At 47.3% G+C, this 20,711-nt stretch overlaps 2 protein-coding genes across 2 annotated transcripts in view; one reads left to right on the forward strand and one right to left on the reverse strand.

The window, feature by feature from the left end:
- The window catches only part of ATXN1 (ataxin 1), a 328,762-nt gene extending 317,007 nt beyond the window's left edge, over positions 1-11,755 (forward strand). Inside the window, exons 7-8 of the mRNA XM_055079724.1 lie at positions 2,193-2,294; positions 9,144-11,755. Coding sequence (XP_054935699.1) covers positions 2,193-2,293 — 101 coding nt within the window. The 3' untranslated portion in view covers position 2,294; positions 9,144-11,755. The remainder of the gene's footprint in view (positions 1-2,192; positions 2,295-9,143) is intronic.
- Positions 6,810-20,711, reverse strand: part of GMPR (guanosine monophosphate reductase) — an 18,923-nt gene continuing 5,021 nt past the window's right edge. The window contains 4 exon segments of the mRNA XM_055080031.1: positions 6,810-7,235; positions 12,430-12,589; positions 14,783-14,825; positions 15,815-15,978. Of these exon segments, the coding sequence (XP_054936006.1) occupies positions 7,055-7,235; positions 12,430-12,589; positions 14,783-14,825; positions 15,815-15,978 (548 nt within the window). The 3' untranslated portion in view covers positions 6,810-7,054.

Consider the following 20,711-nt stretch of genomic DNA (forward strand, 5'->3'; position numbering starts at 1 on the left):
TCTGTTAGGTGAGTGTGTTGGGTTTTGTCCCCCACCGGGAAGTGGCAGCACCCCTCCTTCTCCCCTCTAAGGAACTCTGCGGAACCTTTCACACCTCTAACTCAGGGACGGGGCTGGCGTGTGTGTGGTACACTGACGTGTCCAGAAGCAGCACTTTGACTGTTCTGGAGTAGGGTTGTACAACTTCGAGGAATGTTTGGATTTCCTGCATCTTGTGGATTTCTCCTTAGATACTGCATAGATTGCAATATAATGCTGCATGTTCAAGATGAACAGTAGCTCCTAGTAATCATAAAATCCACTCTTTGCACATAGTTTGATCTTTACTGAAATACGTTGCCAAAATTTATTTTTGTTGTGGTGTAGCTTTGGGATTTTTGTTTTTGTTTTTTTTAAGGAAACAATTGATAATACCCTTTAACATCTGTGACTACTAAGGAAACCTATTTCATAGAGAAAAAGAATCTCAAATGCTTTTGAAGACACTAATGCCATGCTATTTCAGATCTGGGTGAAGCAGCAGAGCTCTGTGGACTGAAGGCCAGGCTTTTTGAGCTGTGTTGGTCGTCATGGCCACTGTTTCATGAACTGCAAGCAGCTCAACAAACCATGGTCTGTTTTCTCCTAAAACCCTTTGCACTTCCTATCTCCTAGTCACCCGTGATGATCCCAGGTGAAAAAAGGGCCAGCGGTCTCTGTGGCCCAATCCAGCTTCTTCGGGGTGATGTGAAAGCAAAGGGAATTATGCTTTTTGGTTTTCAAAGTGAAGTGGAGGTCTTTGCTTCCACCTTGTTTTCAACCCAGAATTTCTGAAATAGAGAATTTTAAGAACACATCCAGTAATAACTATACAGAGAATATACTTTTTTATAAAGCATATGCATATGCCATTGTGTTGGGTTGGTTTCCTCTTTTTTTTCCATGGACAGTGTTGTGTTTCTGTTGATAGGGAAACTCCAAACTGTTTGCACACCTCTACTCCGGAGCTGAGATTTCTTTTACATAGATGACCTCGCTTCAAATATGTTACCTTACTGATAGGATCTTTTCTTGTAGCACTATACCTTGTGGGATTTTTTTTTTTTTTAATGTACACCTAATTTGAGAAGCTGAAGAAAAAAAACTTTGAAGCACTCACTTTGAGGAGTACAGGTAATGTTTTTAAAAATTGCACAAAAGAAAAATGAATGTCGAAATGATTCATTCAGTGTTTGAAAGATATGGATCTGTTGAAACAATGAGTTTCATACCTTGTTTGTAAAAAAAAAAAAAAAGGTTGAAAGTTACATGTTTTTTTTGTATATAGAAATGTGTCATGTCTAAATGATCAGATTTGTATGGTTATGGCCTGGAAGAATTACTACGTAAAAGGCTCTTCAACTATACCTATGCTTCCTCTATGTTTCTGTTACATAGAACCCTCTTCTGAGGGAGAGTAACTGTATTCTGCAATTTGAGAATACTGTTCATTCCTATGCCGAAAGTACTTCTCTGAGCTCCCTTCTTAAACTCTTAAGCCATTGCAACTCCTTTTTCTTCAGAGATGATGATTGACATTTTCAGCACTTCCTGTTCCAATAAACCCAAAGAATATAATTCTGAACAAGAAGTGTTTGTAACAAGGGATCCTAGCTACCAAGAAAACAGGACTCATTACGAGGACACACACAAAAAAACGTTCAGCCTTCTTTCCCCCCGCCCAACACCTCAGTTCAATGGGGGGGGGGGCGTAAAACAAGGATTTCAGTTGAAATGCCTTGTTTTACTTTGGATTTGATTTTTTCTTTGCTATTAAGAGGCCAAAATAAATGTGGAGTAACTTCTCAGAAGTCATATTCTGTCCAGAAATCAAGCTAGCCAGCAGAAACTGGACAGCTGGGAGGATATTGAGCAAATCCCCGTCCAATTCTTAAATTCAGAATCTCAGCCCTTCCCTTACTGTTACATGTGATGTTTCTGGTAGCTGACATTTACCTGTACGATGGCGGGAGGGAACAGCGGCTTCAGTTTTTCATATCCTCATGACTCACATACAAATGGTTCAGCTGTATTAAAATTAAGTGCTTTTGGCCAATAGGTAGTATCTATACAGTAACCGTCTCAAGAATTTCCATCACTTTTCTTATCTGAAAGGACTCCAGTCTTCCAGTGCAGATAATTGGAGATTTCACCCAAGTTTTCTTTCCCTTTAGTTTGTTCGTTTGCTGTTGGGATGGCCGATGAGCCAGTCTCCTTTTCCATGGCCGGTCTGAAGGCCCCCTTTGGAAGCGCTGTTTACAGTCATCCTTGCTGAGGTAACATTCTGTCCTCTGGAATAGCAAATCTGAGCGGTTACCAAGCTGGGTGTGTAGGTTTCCTCTGCTTCTTAAATGAACCACCTACTCTTAAATCATCCGGTCCAGGAGTGGGGTGAATTCTTTAGTCAGTGACCATTAAACTTGATACCTGTGCATTCAGTTCTGTGAATAACTAACTAACTGCCCTTTTGGCCTTTCGGGGAGGTTTCTGCCTCCTCAGCCTTCTCTGCTCCCTGTAAACCCAAATCGGTGTCAGCTGAATGAAAGGCTCCGGTTGAGCCCAGCCAGTATTCGTGGGGGCCTTCGGTTAAGATGAGTGTCCTCATTTCTAGCCCGTGGGGTCCTGGTCCCCGAGCCATCTCTGAGAGTCGCACTGTTGTATTTTTTAATATCAGCTCACGACCCACCACCCTCCCAATCCTACGCCTCCCACCGGCCAAGGGAAAAGAGACACTAGCACTCTGAGGGCACTATCAGACCGCCATGGCCAGTACAGAGGAGAACTAGGGAAGGAATGATGTTTTGCACCTTATTGAAAAGAAAATTTTAAGTGCATACATAGTTAAGAGCTTTTCTTGTGACAGGAGAACTTTTTTCCATATGCGTGCATATACTCTCTGTAATTCCAGTGTAAAATATTGTACTTGCACTAGCTTTTTTAAAACAAATATTAAAAAAAAATGGAAGAATTCATATTCTATTTTCTAATCGTGGTGTGTCTATTTGTAGGATACACTCGAGTCTGTTTATTGAATTTTATGGTCCCTTTCTTTGATGGTGCTTGCAGGTTTTTCTAGGTAGAAATTATTTCATTATTATAATAAAACAATGTTTGATTCAAAATTTGAACAAAATTGTTTTAAATAAATTGTCTGTATACCAGTACAAGTTTATTGTTTCAGTATACTCGTACTAATAAAATAACAGTGCCAATTGCAAATGTGTCTTTGCCTTGTGTCAGGTCCTCGGAGAAAGACAAGGCTGAGGATACGGTCGTAATTCCTCCCTCTTACTTAATCTGCTCTCATCACTGGGTAGGTTTGTGGCAGGGAGGGTGACATAAGGCGTTGCCTTTCCTACTAATTTTGGGGGTGGGGAGAGGGTTGGTCTTGCTTGAGATGAGATTCTGAGATAAGAGGCCCGTTTCAGCATCTGATGGCTTGTTCCGTTCATGTTTAGTCCTCCTATCTGAACGTTGCTGTTTGCAAAAGATAATTTTGTTTCTCAACAGTATCTGGCATCTTTGTTGGCTCGTAGAGCATTATCCATCCATTTCTGTACAATCTTGCTGTACACTGATTAGTTGTCTGAAGGTGGAAAGTTCATTCATGTTTCCTGTAGTTCATGCCTGTTAGAAACTCAGAGGTTTGCACGGTGCCCAGTCTCAGATGGATGAGGCTGGGCGGTTGCCCCAGAAACTAATTCCTCCAGGGCCCAAGCAGGTGTAACCCCCTGCCCGCATCTGCATGCGTGGTTCTCAGATCCTTCCAGCCCTAAGGTTCTGCAGAGCTGGAAGAGAACTCTCAGCATTAAATCCAGAGTTGTCGCTTAGCCCAGGCAGGGACGGGTAACTCCTTTCCTGTTACTGCCTTCTTGCTTCATGGATGGGGACATCTCACCAGGACTCTCCTTTAGGACTTAAGAGTTGAGGTTGTGACGCATCGTGAATGCTAGTGTGTGAGAGAGAGAACGTTGGCGTGTAAACTAGCAGTGATGAGCTGAGCCTTGTAACCCAGACAAGAAGGCTGCCCAAGTCCTCGTCCTCCGGAGCATTCTGGGCAGACGTGGGCAAGTCTGGCGAAGCAGTCTGAACCACTGCCTTCCCTGCTGTTTTAATATTAGATGAGCATCTGATGGCTTGTTCCGTTCATGTTTAGTCCTCCTATCTGAACGTTGCTGTTTGCAAAAGATAATTTTGTTTCTCAACAGTATCTGGCATCTTTGTTGGCTCGTAGAGCATTATCCATCCATTTCTGTACAATCTTGCTGTACACTGATATTAGTTGTCTGAAGGTGGAAAGTTCATTCATGTTTCCTGTAGTTCATGCCTGTTTGTTAGAAACTCAGAGGTTTGCACGGTGCCCAGTCTCAGATGGATGAGGCTGGGCGGTTGCCCCAGAAACTAATTCCTCCAGGGCCCAAGCAGGTGTAACCCCCTGCCCGCATCTGCATGCGTGGTTCTCAGATCCTTCCAGCCCTAAGGTTCTGCAGAGCTGGAAGAGAACTCTCAGCATTAAATCCAGAGTTGTCGCTTAGCCCAGGCAGGGACGGGTAACTCCTTTCCTGTTACTGCCTTCTTGCTTCATGGATGGGGACATCTCACCAGGACTCTCCTTTAGGACTTAAGAGTTGAGGTTCTGACGCATCGTGAATGCTAGTGTGTGAGAGAGAGAACGTTGGCGTGTAAACTAGCAGTGATGAGCTGAGCCTTGTAACCCAGACAAGAAGGCTGCCCAAGTCCTCGTCCTCCGGAGCATTCTGGGCAGACGTGGGCAAGTCTGGCGAAGCAGTCTGAACCACTGCCTTCCCTGCTGTTTTAATATTAGATGCTAAAGGTCTTGACAAGTTTGGGGTCCAGTAGCTGTGAGACTTACCTGAAGCGGTCATACTGATTAGAGAAAAGCCTTGGCTTCACACGCTGCAGTGAGGCAGACCTTGAAACCACCAGAAGCACGGCAGGAGCCCACAGGTGGAGCCGCCTAAGGTGAATGGCATCTAGTCACTGGCACCCACCCCTGCACAGGAAGCCCTGCAGTCAGCAGGGTCTGAGGGCTGCTCCAGGGCAGGATCCCCCATGCCCACGGCTACTAGAGGCAAGGGATGAACTTGCAGAGGGTAAGGGGCCCTTAGAAGTGAAACCGCTGCTTCAAAATGATCCTGATGAGGTTTTGGCTTCTGCAGTCAGTCACGTTTTCGCTCCCCTAAAAACCAGGTGAGCGAGGGACCTGCCTTCCCGCCTTCGTGGAAACAAAGAGCAGGTAGTCTGCAAAAGCTTTGCACAAGGTGGATCAAGCAGGTGCACATCCCCGTGGAGAGGACTGCCCAAAGGGATGCTGTCGTGTGCTCCACCCTGATGGGAGAAGGGGACCCCCCCCCCGCAAGCCAAGACCAGGAGTATGGAGAAGGATGCCATTCTGGAAGTTTCCTTATTACTTACTTACTGCTGGTCCATTTTAATGGATTTAAGACTTCTCCACTTCTCTCCCTTATTTTGCAAATAAAGAATCTCTTAGAGCTAACACACTCGAGGGCTCAAGTGTAAAACACGTCTTCCACAGGAACAGCATGGGGCGCATACCTCAGACAAGCAGGCAGAAGAGGTGGGGTGCCTCCAGCAACGCCCCACATCTTGCTTGATGATGTTCCACATCCTTTAGACCCTCATCTCAAATGTGTAGCCATTCGTGTTTCTACAAGTATAAGAAGTATTCTGTACGGATTTAGGAGCAAAAAGCATTACAACGGAGTTCAAGTTGCTGGATCTTGAAAGGTATCCTTCTAAGACTAAACCCGGACCTGTGAGTTCCCGGGGTGCCACGGTTTGGTTGGATTCCTCATACGGTGTCAGGCACCATGGACCATCAGGCTCTTAACACAGTAGGAGTGCGTGGCTCCTTTCTGCTCCAGGGCTGTCACTTGTCTTTTCAGAGAAAATTTAACTCCCGTATCTGCTTCTTTAGCCTCGTTTAAAAGGAGATAAAGTAAAACATCCTGGGCTGCATACACTGCCCAGTCCTAATATTCAAATAATGCTTCAAAAGAAGTGGCCGCTCATCATTAATTCATCCGTGTTCACTGTTTAGACAAGCGCCACAGTGGACTGCTGTGGGATTCCTGCCAAGGCCACGGGTCCTTTCTCCAAGGAAGTACCGTTGTCACCAATGAACAGACCCTTATACAGTAGTGCCCAGTGGTCCTTCCTGGAAACCGTGACAAGGGAACGGTTCCATCTCAGATTTTAAACCAATGCCTTTTAGGAAGGCACTGCTCAAGGTTTTGGTTGTTTTCCAGTGGGACTCTGCCAACTTTGCAGTGGATAACCTTTCAATAAAAGATCCCATGGAACTTCAAAATAATATTCTGTCTTTGAGAGGCCAACCTGATGAGCCAGAACTGAGGAGGAGAGGGAAGAGACGGAGGAAAACAAACCAAACGAGAAACCAGGACAGGGACAGCTTCCTAGAAGCAGCACTAAATGCAGCAATAGAGGACCTGCTCCCAAAAGGGACGTGCAAAAGGAAGGTGGTGGAAACATGTCACCGCACCTTGGGGGCACCTGCCGGAAACCAGTCTTCAGGTTCACCTGTCAACTGCTTTTGTTCTTTTCCAGCAACCGAACGCTGGACGGAGGGGATGCCAGTTCCTCTAGCTGTGTTTCCCCCCAGTCCTCCCCTCCTGCCCTCCCCTCCCCAGGTACCTTGACTGCTAAAAGCCAAGCATGGGAAGAAGGCAGAAAAACCCCCAGCTCCCCCGACCACTTGGTCTTGCAAATGCAGACTCCGGCACGCAGGCAAGTCTTCATAGCATTATATTAAAGTGAAACCATTTTCTTAAAAAAAAAAGAAAAGAAAAAGGCGTGTTAGTTTTAACAAGGAGGTTACACGTTCCGGGCAGCTGAGCTCCAGCCACTGACCCAGGAAGTGCCTTGCTTCTGGGATCAGCCGGAACCTCTGCTGTCACAGGAGGAGGGGGATGGGAAAGCAGGCCTGTGCAGATGCTTCGCGAGGCTGGAGGTCGTCTCGTCCTTGATCTCAAGGTTAGCTGAACACGGTGTTGTGCTGCTGGGTCACCCGGATGAACGTCGCCCTCCTGCTGAGCTCTTTGAGTTTGGCGGCCCCTACGTAGGTGCAGGTAGACCTCAGTCCCCCGAGAATGTCCAGAATAGTGTTCTCGACATCCCCTTTGTAAGGCACTTCCACGGTCTTGCCCTCCGAGGCTCTGGAAGAGAAAGGGAGGTTTTTCTTTCGATCTGGTTCTTTTCCCTTAAGAAGCCGGCCAGAAGGATTCCCAGCCGTAGCCCAGGGCACTCGGGCAGCGACACACCACCCTCCAGCCCCACGCCCGCATCGGCCTTGCTGCCCTCGCCACGCAGGTCAGGCCAGCATCTCAGATGAAGGCACTCCTCCCCACCCAAGATGCACGACCTCGCTGCTGGCTGCCCAGAGCCCGTCGGCAACACTGGAAGAGTCACAGACCCGGACCATCACCCCGGAGGGCGACGTCCTCCCCAGCAGTGCACGCTACTCCGGCCCCGCCTTTCCAGTCTCTGTTAATGGGTACACCCACCTCCAACTGACCCAGAGCCCCAGAATACCTACGGGACAGCGGAACAGACCTCCTGACCACTGCCCCCCTGCGTCTCTCCTGCTTGCTCTCCCTGATCAACGATGGAACAAGCCCAGAGCGTCCCTCCCCGACCCCTGCCAGCTCTCCAGTCAGGGCCAGACAGAGCACCTTCACAGGGGACAAGCCGGGGTGGAGGAGGAAGGGATGGAGAAAAGGGACAAGTCAAGCACCACGAGGTGACGCGGAAACCTCCGCTAGTAAGGTTAGTGGCTCCACTCCCACGGCCTGTCTTCCCAGGGCCCTTGTTGGGTGCCCCAGCTCACCACCCTGCGTCCGCACAAATCACTATGCCTGTTGTCCCAGGCGTGGCGCGGGGCCCCTGAAAGGCGGAACCAGAGCAGAACTAAGGACTTCTCAGCACCCGAGGCTGCAGGGCTTTGGTTAGCGTCTTTTGAGTTTTCAGGGGGACATGAAGAAATTCAGGAGAGCTGGCACGTGGCACCAACACTAAAGCCCATCTAACTGTCCTTGCTGAGTCCTTGTCCTCCTCTTCACAAGGCCACCAAGCAACACTGCTCGATTCCACGTCACGTCCCCTTACTGCAAGATGGAGATACAATCCACACTTGTTTTAGGAGGGGCATTGCAGGAAGGAACTCTCCAATCCATGCAAAACTCTAGCCTCCATCTAAGGGTCAGGCCATCTGGAAATTTTAACAATTAACCAAATTCTGGAACTTTCTTTAGCTGGTCTCTTCAACTGAAAAAGTAGCATCTCTTGATCAAAAAGTTATTACCTAGAATTTCAAAAGGGTAGTAACGCTTGAGCATTGAAATCTACACCTGTTAAGACTACCCTCGGGTGAAAATCTAGCAACTTAAACCATCCAGCAGACCAAGGGCTGGCCTAGTTAGTGGCTGGTTTACAGCACCGAGTTCACTAAGCCGGCCACTGGCCATACCCAAGATGACTGGCGTCGCTGCACTCTGTGACCAGAGACCAACGTGCGCACGTGTGCCTGAAATGATGGCCATTTCATTTTTTAAAAGAGGTTTCCATGGCCTTCCCGAGGCTCACTGGACATCCTCCAGTTCCTCAGCATCGCTTCTTCGCTAAGTGGTGATGGCACCTTTTACAAGTCACTTATCGTTGATGCCCAAGTCTTTTCATCTGTAAAATGAAGGGCTCTGATCCGTCTCCCAAGGACAGCAAGAGAACTAAGTGGGTAATGAGTGGGAAAGAACTAGTAAAGCATAAATAACTCTGCCTTAATTAAATACAACATCAAAGAAGGAGAACCATTCTCAGGAGGAGATCAGGTGATGGGAGGGAGGGAGAGAGAAAGAGACAGACCTAGAGAGAGAGAACACAGATGCAGCCTACAGGGCTCAGGCTGCCTCTGGATTAAGGTTCTAACTCCTTCAGCACTTTCCTTCCTTGGCTAAAATTCGAATCCACTTCTGGAACTGAGTCTTGATACTCCCAAATCTTCTCTTTTCTTTTTGGTTTAAATCCTGCTGAAATCACAGGAGAGGATTTTTTTTTTTTCTTTTTTTCAGCTCCTTGGCTTCTCTTCATGCTCTAGTCTGGTCTGGCCTTCCCTACCTACTTTTCTTAGAACCCGAAACAGATGCAACGGCTAGAGGGCAAAAATGTCCCCCAGGCAAAGCAACTGGCTGTCACGGAATCGCAACGGCTCCACTTCCAGACCAGCACATAGGAGACAGACACGGGCCCTTGAACGGTGACGCTGGTCGCCGGCAAAGCATTAAGCTTCGTGGCCAGAGGTCCAGGTCGGATGTGAGAAAGTAAACCCCTCCCCTTCTCTCCCACAACACACTGTACAGCCTCCTCCATCAGTCACCACACGGGAGAAAGGGGCCTTCGGAGGCTGCGTGGGAGGGGCGTGTGCCTCTTGTCTGGACTGTCCGCAGTTTCCAGAATGAAGGTATAAATGTAGTCCCCTTCTCCTCCTTCCCACCCTGCATCATTGATATTGAGATTCCCCCCAAGAGAGGAGGAGGACTGAAGTCAGCCTCCCAGTACCCGAGGAACAGAGCTTTGGTGGGGGGAACCCCGCCCCTCCTGCCCTCCCGCCCACCTGAAAATCTCAGTGGAGTGGAGATGTGTAACCTCTAGGTTGGCTCAAACCTTACACAGTACATCTGAATCCCACATCTTCGTTGTAAGCTTTTGGGTGTGGAATAAGTGGTAGGAAATGGAGGTTATCAGCCCATGGCAGGGGGCCTGAGTTTCCATCCTTCTAAGGATGCAGGGCCTCCCGTCCTGTGCACATGGCACAGCTTGTCATCAGTGCGAACTCTGATGAGAAGCAATGACAGACTCCATGGAGCAGGGCGAGACAGTGGGTATATTCTGTCACAACGTTCTTAAAACACACGTGCACACAATTAAAATGGAGGTGGAGCAGATAAGCAGACGTGAGCATCCCTTCTGCACAGTAACATAATTAAATGCCTAAAAATACCGCGTGTGTCAACTGTTTGAGCCCAGAGGCAGGGAAGAGTCCTGGGGGAGCTATGGCAGGTGACACACAGCACTCTTCCCAAAAGGCCTGACCTCTGTGAGGTGGTCTCGACCACCCCTGTTCTCATATGCAGTGGGAGACCCATCCTTCTGCTTGCCACTTATAGCCTGACTCATCTCAGGCTCCACATCAGCTCTATGAGGACAAGGCTGTGATAATCAGGACAAGGCCTGGAAGTCTGGTGGGTCCCCTCCAGGGCTGGTTGAACAAGAGTCATACCTACTCACATATACCCCTAGTTCCATTTCCAACTTATCCCCAAATACTTCTGCTCTGCACTGCCTTTCTGGGGCCCCAAACACTGCTAAGCCTGGTTGGATAAAAATTATAGCTACTTTGAAAGAGGCAAGATATGTTTTCTAATCAAAGATGACACAAACAGATGGAAAGATATACCATGTTCTTGGATTGGAAAAATAAATATTGTCAAAATTACTACACTACCCAAGGTAATTTACATATTCAGTGCAATCCCTATCAAATTACTAATGGCATTTTTCACAGAACTAGGACAAAAAAGTCTTAAAATTTGTATGGAGACACAAAATAACCAAAGCAATCTCAAGAAAAAAAAAGTTGGAGGAATCAGGCTCCCTGACTTCAGACTGTACTACAGAGCTACAGTCATCAAAACAATATAGTACTGGCACAAAAATAGAAATATAGATCAATGGAACAGGATAGAAAGCCCAGAATAAACCCACACGCCTATGGTCAATTAATCTACTACAAAGGAGGCAAGACTATACAATGGAGAAAAGACAGCCTCCTCACTAAGTGGTGCTGGGAACTGGACAGCTACATGTAAAAAAATGAAATTAGAACATTCTTTAGCACCATACACAAAAATAAAATGGATGAAAGACCTAAATGTAAGATCGGATACTATAAACCTCTTAGAGGAAAATATAGGTAGAACACTCTTTGACATAAATCACAGCAAGATCCTTTTTGACCCACCGCCTAGAGTAATGGAAATAAAAACAAAAATAAACAAATGGGACCTAATGAAACTTCAAAGCTTTTGCACAGCAAAAGAAACCATAAACAAAACGAAAAGACTGCCCACAGAATGGGAGAAAATATGCAAACTATGCGACCAACAAGGGATTAATCTTCAAAATTTACAAACAGCTCATGTGGCTCAATATCGAAAAAAACAACCCAATCAAAAAATGGGCAGAAGACCTAAACAGACATTTCTCCAAAGAAGACATACAGATGGCCAAGAGGCACATGAAAAGATTCTCGACATCGCTAATTATTAGAGAAATGCAAATCAAAACTACAATGAGATATTACCTCACACCAGTCAGAATGGCCATCATCAAAAAGTCTACAAACAATAAATGCTGGAGAGGGTATGGAAGAAAGGGAACCCTCCTACACTGTTGGTGGGAATGTACACTGGTTCAGCCACTATGGAGTACAGTATGGAGGTTCCTTAAGAAACTAAAAATAGAGCTACCATATGATCAAGCAATCCCATTCCTGGGCATATATCCAGAGGAAAACATGGTTCGAAAGGATACATGCACCCCCAATGTTCATTCCAACACTGTTTACAATAGCCAAGACATGGAAGCAACCTAAATGTCCATATACTCTGTAAAGAAGATGTGGAGTATATACATACAATAGATTACTCAGCCATTAAAAAGAATGAAATAATGCCATTTGCAGCAACATGGATGGACCTAGAGATTATCATACTAAGTGAAGTAAGTCAGACAGAGAAAGACAAATCATATGATATCATGCGGAATCTAAAAAAAAAATGATACAAATGAACTTATTTACAAAACAAACAGACTCACAGACTTAGAGAATGAACTTATGGTTACCAGGAAGGAAGGGTCGGGGGTAGGGACAGATTGGGAGTTTGGGATTGACATGTACACACTGCTATATTTAAAACACATAACCAACAAAGACCTACTGTATAGCACAGGGAACTATTGTCAATATTTTGTAATAATCTATAAGGAGAAAGAATCTGAAAAAAAATAGATGAATATGTATATATAACTGAATCACTTTGCTGTACACCTGAAACTAACACAACATTGTAAATCAACTGTACTTCAGTAAAAAAATAATTTAAGCCATAGTTATTTCTTTAATTGAACATCTTAATTAAGAAATATATATGTGTTCTAGCTCCTTCCTGTGGTACCATAATATAAACAGACGCATATTCTTTGAGACCCACTTCCACCCCGTTTCTGTAAGGAGCCGGGGAACGCAACCTCACTGGTGACGGCGCTGCCCACCCCCGCTCCACCCACCCTCCATACCTGTACTCCGCAACCCCTCCAGCATGTTTCTTCATCGCTGTCTCTGAGCTCATCCCATAGAACAGCTTGAGCTTCTGTCCATTCCTCTCGATCACCTCTCCAGCACACTCAGTATGGCCCGAAAACATCCCTCCCAGCATGACAAAATCTGCTCCGGCTCCTGCACTCCGAAGTGGGGACAAAAAGAAGCAGCAGAGAAAAGAGCTCAGAGAAAGTCGGCTCTGGAAAGATGCAAGTGCTACCAACTCACCGTCCCTCCTCCTGGCTATGGTCAGAGAAAAGCTCAACCTCCCCACTTTGGAAAAAAGTTAAGGGCAGATGGGCACTGGATGCTCCAAGCAACAAGTCAGCCTGCTGAAGCTTGGTGGCTAATACAGTGGACAATCCTTAATGGTTACTGATGGACTTCCTATCTATGACCACCTTCCACAGGTCTAACTCTCTGAAAATCAAAGAAACATTAATAATTGGGCAGCACCTCAGCATGTTGTCCAATCTCATACATAATACAGTAACTCCTCTGCCATGTCCCCATCAGGCATCTGGTCTACCTGAAGCTCTCAGCACTCAAACAGTGTAGATGTGAAGGGACCTCAGAACAGACAGAACCTCCTGCACTAGAGCTTGGGCATGAAGGAGAGAAACCTGTAAGTACATATATATGTATATGTACATCATACACACACACATATATGTGTATACATCCTGTAAAACTCTACCCGCACCTCTGTTGTGATAAACATTTGACTTCCAGAGTAAACAATACCCCATATTAATCACCAAATGACATGAAACTTCCAGGATAGGTACACAGGAGACTGGGGTGTTGAAGCTGCCTTCGGAGGTTACACTGGATCAGGACCAGGGATAGTTGGAACGGGGGGGCTAACTCACTGCTGTGTCCTCAGTGTTTATTACAGCACATGGCACATGGAAGATGGGGAGTAACTAGTTGTTAGGAAAGGAAAAGGCCTACGTGGGAGAAACAGAAATAGTCACTCTTCCCCATCCTCAGCGAGTCCTATCGAGGGTTTACATTCAGAATAGGAGGACATCAGCGTACAGATGCGTTAAGTAATGACGATGAAGGACAAGGAGAAGCAGACACAGGATCCTCTGAAACGTGACCTTGACTACTTCCATCTGGTCACTTAGATATTTACAAGAGGACTTTGGGGTGTGCGTCAGGCATTCCAGTCCCTTCCGTCCAGCATTACGAAAGGCAGGGGCTGCAGGGCTGGCCCCTGGGTCTGGCAGTCAGGCAACCAAGGCACAGGACCTCTCTACTTGGCAGCAAGCTTTGCAGACTCTTCCCTGCAGGGTCCCTAACACAACTGCTGGCTCCTTGACCCCCCTGCCGTGATTATAAGGGGGCAGAGGACAACTGGTGTCTGGCCAGGCCTCCCGAAAACCACAAGCCCAGAAGCAGATGTAAACAGCAGGAACACAGAGCACAGATCCACTCAAACAATGCTTTGAAGTGGCTTCCAATTATTTTCCTTTCTGAACACTCTCGTGTCCCTTCCTAACCAGCATTTTGCCCCGACCTGGTCCCTCTCCCTCCACAGGTGTGGCTGCATTTCCTGGGGGAGCGCAGGGAGGGAAAGCTGCCGGAGTGGGAGTCCGGTCACCACTTGGGCAGGGTGCACCGTGTGCACTATTAGAAGGGAGCCCGAGACAGAACACCCATCAGTATTAAGTACACGCAGCACAAAAACCAACAGTAGAGATGTCCCTGCCAGCCCACACGGCCTCACCTCACAGGCGGGGTTCGCCAGCCGTGCGGCAGCTCTGACTCCTGCCTGCAGTTGGCAAGGGCTCAGTGGCAGGCACGGAGCACAGCACGCAGAGAGGCTGGACCTCCCAGCGCCTCCCCAAGAAAACACCTGGCTGGGGCGCCACGGCCCAGCCCTGCGGGGTCACAGCCAGACGCTGCGGCCCCTGGTGCAACACAGGCTCCTCGGCCTGTGGAGAGGAACTGCGGCTAGGGCTCCCGTCCCTCCCTCGGGGGCCCCCCAAGGTAGGCTCCGAAGACCCCCTCGCTGAAGTTTCGGTGTCTCAGACCCGATACAGTCCTCTTCCACAGGTACCCTGAGCCTTCCCAGCGGTGACTTCTGGGCTATGACTCCACCCACGCCTGGCCCACAGGGTAACACCCCCGCATCTATCCCTGGGCACTCGGCCTGCTCTGCCACCAACCGGAACCAAACCGATGCCAGGATTTGGGCCAATTAGGGGCTGAAATCCGCGGACAGGAAACTCAGGATTGGCCCTGAACTTCCTAACGTGTCTGCCACCTCCTTCCGGCACCCCTGCAGGGAGCTCCCTCCCCTCCCCCTCTGCGGCCTCTTACCAAAGGCTTTGGCGACATCTCCTGGACACGTGCAGCCTCCATCCTTCACAAAGGAAAGAGCAAAGAAAGGCCGTTAGCGGGAGCCCGGCCGTCCCCCTCCCCTGGGGGCACTCGATGGCATCTGCTGGCCCAGCCCCCTCCTCCCACCCCTGCCTGCAGCCAAGCACACAACCCCCAGGGCCAAGGCCCGACGCCGCCCTCACCACCGCACCTTCTGTTCCCCAGGCCCCGTCAGTCCCGTCTCAGGTCCGCACACCCACTGTCGCCCCGCCCCCGCCCCGCCCCCCGAGCCCGGGCACCTGCACCCCGCCTGGGATGCAGAAGCAGGAACTGCTGAGCGGGCAGGGCGCAGGGGCTGGACCTCCTCCTCCGCCAGCCCCTGCGCAACACGCCTGGCCACTGGCCAGCCACATAACCAGCATTCAGTGGTCACCTTGCCCCCGCTGCCCGGCGTGAAGTGAGGTTTACTCAGCACAAAAGCGGAAGTACTTTATGAGCCAGAGAGGACGCTGAATTCTCTCCTTTATACTTCCAGCCACTCCACGTGTCTCTTAGTCACCTTCCTGTAAGGTATCCAGTTACCTCCAAGTCAAACATGCATTCCTGACACCCACCGGACCCACACAGTGCCCTACGCTGGTTCCCTGCCTGGCAGGGTTGCCCGACACCTTGGGCTGCCCGGCACAGTTTGGCCGTGGGGCTTATGTTTCAACACCAGGGATCCAGTACAAAGCTACTAGGACACAGACCCATTGTGTTTTCTTACAAGCACAAGAGGCACAAAATAACCAGGCTGCTACCTCCTATTGGCAATGTGGCCTGCGTGAGGTCCGAGGAGGAAAAGGCCAGAGAGGTGGCCTGGGGTAGCAGCCTGCCCGGCAGGGAGAGGCAAGGAGGCACCGCAAGCCGGGGCAGTGCTCAGGGCTGGCGTGACGTGACAGAGCCCAGAGCGGGTCTCGGAGGGAAGTGCCTGTCCCCAGGAGGGGGACACGCTTTGGGAAGGACACAGAAGACCCAGGCCACCGGGGCTACCTTGTGTGATGATGGCAGGAAGGTGCGTGTGCCCCTGGAGTTGGAGGGCGTCTCCGTGGAACTGGGACAAACCACTTTACAAATAGCATCTCCAGCTGAGGACGTGGGTCTCTGTGACTCAATCCTTCTTTTCCGATATGCTTTTAGGCTTGTCCCTCCAGGAGCTAGACCTCAAAATACTGCTTCCTTGCTTCTTTGCAATTCTGATCAAAAGGCAGGTGTGAAGGCTCAATCTCCGGCTTTTATGAACATTTACTGACGGCAATTATCTCCTCCTTGATCACGTGCATTATTCACATGTGGCTTCCCTGACCCCGGAGGGCCACGGGTTCATAAGCAATTATTTCAGAGGCAGTCTCTCCATATAAGGTATCTGGCCAAGGCCCTTCATGTGAAGACAGTCAAGGCTCTGTGTATCCTGTTGGTGCTTCAAATCTCCAGCATATTTACTTTCTCTTTCAAAGGTGCAACCCCTCTATGCCCTTCACTTGACCTGCCATTATTTTTAAAGTGCTTTATCTTTTTATCAAAACCAGTTCTCCACAATAGGGTTTCAAACTTATAACCTCAAAAGATTAAATAAACTCACGCTCCCAATAAAAAGGTCCCTAACATGATGTGACTTTAAAAAAAGTGTACTCACGTGCACACACACGCACAAAAGTGTGTCCTTAAGTCTTTTTTGCTCACTCACTAGTGAGTGATTAGCTCGTGACTGCTAGGGTGGCTCATGCTGGCTTCTGAAAATGCCACACTCATGTGGTCAGCGATGAGGCCTGACTCAGAAAGTCTGTGCTCTTGGGACCCCAAGAAAATGAGGTCTTCTCCTCCCAGGATGGGCCAAGATGTCCACAGTTAATAGGACTTTGTGATGTGCCGCAGAGAGGAAGCCATACATAGGGCCTTGTCTGTTCATTGTGCTGTGGTGGGATTTATGAAACAGATAATGCAGAGCAAACAAGCGGGACTGCAATTTAACCTAATGCAACCCAACGTCACATAACGCTTTACGGCAAAGGAGTCTGCTCCCCACTACCATTTACAGGTAACTTCCAAAAGTGGTTAAAGCATCCTTTCATGTTCTCAGGAGGCAGAGCAGCATGGGGAGACCTCTGCAATCTGAGACACGTTTACTTTCATACATGAACATGCAGAGCTGCACGGAGCTTTTAAAAAACAACATGCAAATATTCCAAGGGTTACTTGTTTTCCAAGAGTGTTAACATATTTTAGTAGAAAAGGCATCACATGACATGAGTGGCAATTCGATCTGTGAACTGTCAGCATGACCTCTTCTTAAAAATACTTGCCCAGCCCTAAAAGAAGGGGCAGTGAAAAGTCAGCATGCAGTGGGCAGAGGGGATTGGAACCAAGCACCAGCTATGAACAAGGGATTGTTACAAACTTCATTTTTCTATTCAAACACAAGAACCTGAGGCTGATATTTTATAGGTGGGGAGAGACAAAGAGGGAGACTCAGAAAGGTTGAGTGACTTGCCCAAGGTCACACAGCTATAATAATGGAAGAACGAGACTAGAACCCTACTTAAGAGTAACCTCTAAGAATGTCTAGCAGCACACATATAAAAACATTAGCAGTGGTTATCTTAAGATGGCATTTCTACAGAAGCAAAAATAAAGAAATGGGACCTAATCAAACTTATAAGCTTTTGCACAGCAAAGGAAACCATAAACAAAACAAAAAGACAACCTATGGACTGGGAAAGGATAATTGCAAATGATGCAACCAACAAGGGCTTAATTTTCAAAATATACAAACAGCTCATACAACTCCATAACAAAAAAACAAACAACCCAATCAAAAAAATGGGCAAAAGACCTAAATAAACATTTCTCCAAAGAAGACATACAGATGGCCAACAGGCACATGAAAAGATGCTCATCATCGCTAATTATTAGAGGAATCCAAATCAAAACTGCAGTGAGGTAGCACCTCACACAGGTCAGAATGGCCGCCATCAAAAAGTCTACAAATAACGAATGCTGGAGAGGGTGTGGAGGAAAGGGAACCCTCCTACACTGCTGGTGGGAATGTAAATTGCTGCAGCCACTATAGAAAACACAATGGCCGTTCCTTTAAAAACTAAAAATAGAGTTACCATATGATCCAGAAATTCCACTCCTGGGCATATATGCAGACAAAACTCTAATTCGAAAAGATACACGCACCCCTAGGTTCACAGTAGCACTATTCACAATAGCCAAGACATGGAAACAACCTAAATGTCCATCGACACATGAATGGATAAAAAAAGATGTGGTATACATACATAATGGAATACTACTCAGCCATAAAAAGAATGAAATAATGCCATTCTCAGCAACACGGATGGACCTAGAGATTATCATACTAAGTGAAGTAAGTCAGACAGAGAAAGACAAATACCATATGATATCACTTATATGTGGAATCTAAAATATGACACAAATGAACTTATCTACGAAACAGACTCACAGATACAGAGAACAGACTTATGGTTGCCAAGAAGGACGGGGTTGAAGGGGGAATGGACTGGGAGTCTGGGATTAATAAGCAGATGCAAACTATTATGTATAAATGGATAAAAAACAAGGTCCTACTGTACAGCACAGGAAACTATATTCAACATCCTGTGATAAACCGCAATAGAAAAGAATATGAAAAAGGATGTATATATGTATAACTGAATCACATTGCTATACAACAGAAATTAACACAACATTGTAAATCAACTATACTTTAGTAAAATAAATTTTTTTGAAAATGATGGCATTTCTAGTACTCTTTATTTCCTTTCTCTTTATATTTCTAACTTTTTCTAGGCTAAACCTTTTTGGTTGGGGAATTCTTCAAGCCTCAAAATAAATTATTTGAATGACTTTGTTTAAGTCTTTCCAAATAATGGTCTAACCGTTTCCTAAACAACTACATTAAATCAACAAAATAAGAAATTTGCCAATCAATCTTTCCTTCTTTGCAGAGGGTCAGTGAGTGGATGAGAGCCCTACTGACTGGGTGTAGACAAGGAGGGTGTCGGGGGTAACTTTGAATCAGCTTGACCTCTATCATTCCCTCCTCAGACTAGAGAAGCACGCTCTCTAGGTCTTTATCAAATGCACTGGTTAAAATTTTGGCCTTGAGTAAAGAGGCAATAGTGATTCCAGCCAACCTCATCACAGGACCTTTTTTTAGGTCCTGTGAAGCACTACGAAGTCCAAGCCATTCTGGGTATCAGTGACGATGAACTCATCTGGTTGTTCCAATCCCTCCCCTTCCTAAGGGTTCACTGGGTCCTGACTCTGATCCCTTCACTTGAAGACATTCTTGGGGACCCTGTGGGGAAAAGACGAGCTATAAGCACAGGTTCAGCTGAAGTCCCCCAAAGCAGTGTGATGGGAAAGGAGCAGACCCAGGATGCTGGGTCAACCCTGCATTCTTGGTGACTTCAGCTAGCCCTTCACCCTCTGAGTCTCCACACTTTCTAAATGAGGGTCGTCAAGGGAAGGAGTGGAACACGGGAGATGAACAGACCTCAGTTTGAGAGCTGGCTCTGCCCCCCCACCAGTAGTGTGATGCTGAACAAGTTACTTAAGGTCTCAAAGCTTCAGTCTCCTCACTGGGTGTGACAAGTTAATTTTAGGCGTCAACTGGGCCACAGAGTGACATTTAGTCAAAAAATTGTCCTGGATGTTTCTGTGAGGGCGTTTTGGGGATAAGAGTAACACATGAATCAGTAGACTGAGTAAAGCAGATTGCCCTCCCTAATGTGGGTGGGCCTCACCTAATCACTTGAAGGCTTGAATAGAACAAAAAGGCTGAGATTTCCTCAAGTGAGAGAATTCTTCCTGACTGACTGCCTTAGAACTGGAACCCTGGACCCTGACTCCAACAGAAACACTGGCTCTCTCTGGTTCTCAGGCCTTCAGACTCAGACTGGAATCACACCATTGGCTCTCCTAGGTCTCCAGCTTGCCAACCCACCCTGCAGATCTCGAGACTTCTCAGCCCCATCACTGCATGAAACGATTCCTTATAATAAATCTGTATCTACACACACGCACAGACACACCCTAATGGTTCTGTTTCTCTAGAGAACCCTAATACACCTGTCCAATGAAGAGAACAGCTACCTAATACCTAGATTGTTCCAAGGATTAGAGATTATAGGTGTACCATGCCCAAAAGACAGTAGATGCTCAATACGTGTCAGCCATTACTTCCTCTAATGCTGTTTCCACCTTTAAAATGCTCTCCTTTGTGTCATGTCCCTAGCAGATGACAAAATGAACTGGTCACACCTTAATCTTCACCTACCCAGGAGGTGTCCTGGATTTCTCAGTCCTCTGCCTCTCAGAAGCCCACGTGGACCACAATAAATAGAAACCTAGTTCAAGTCCAGCCTCCCGGGTGTAACCGACTCCCTGCTGTGGCTTCCTCCTTAACTTCAGTAGCACAGACATGCTAATTCAGCAACGAAAGTGTAAAATAGACAGCTGGAAGGAAACTGGACAAAATGGCAGGATCCGAACAGTTGATGGGTTTCCAGTGGGTTTAGGACTCTTGGCAAGTGGGAGAAACCTGCTTGTGAAACTCCATTAGACAAAGGGACAGTGAGAAAAAAACAGCTGCTTTGAACCCCAAGACACTCAGCTGCTGGTCAGAAGGAATGAGCTGAAGTCAAGGGTGCAGAACCTATATAAGTCCGTGAACTTCACAGGGTCTGCACTACAGATTGAGCTTCTAACCCCATCTAGGAAAGCTCTGGCCATCCATGGAAAAATAAGAACCTTGGAGCATCCGTATCACCAGCCTGGGCTGTCACTGTTCCTGAGAAATTCACAGAAGCTGTTCCCTGGGTGCCAGCAGACAGCTCTGGCTCTGGCACACGGACCCGAC

Source organism: Physeter macrocephalus, chromosome 18 (assembly GCF_002837175.3).
Source record: "Physeter macrocephalus isolate SW-GA chromosome 18, ASM283717v5, whole genome shotgun sequence".
In the NCBI taxonomy this organism is placed as follows: Eukaryota; Metazoa; Chordata; class Mammalia; order Artiodactyla; family Physeteridae; genus Physeter; species Physeter macrocephalus.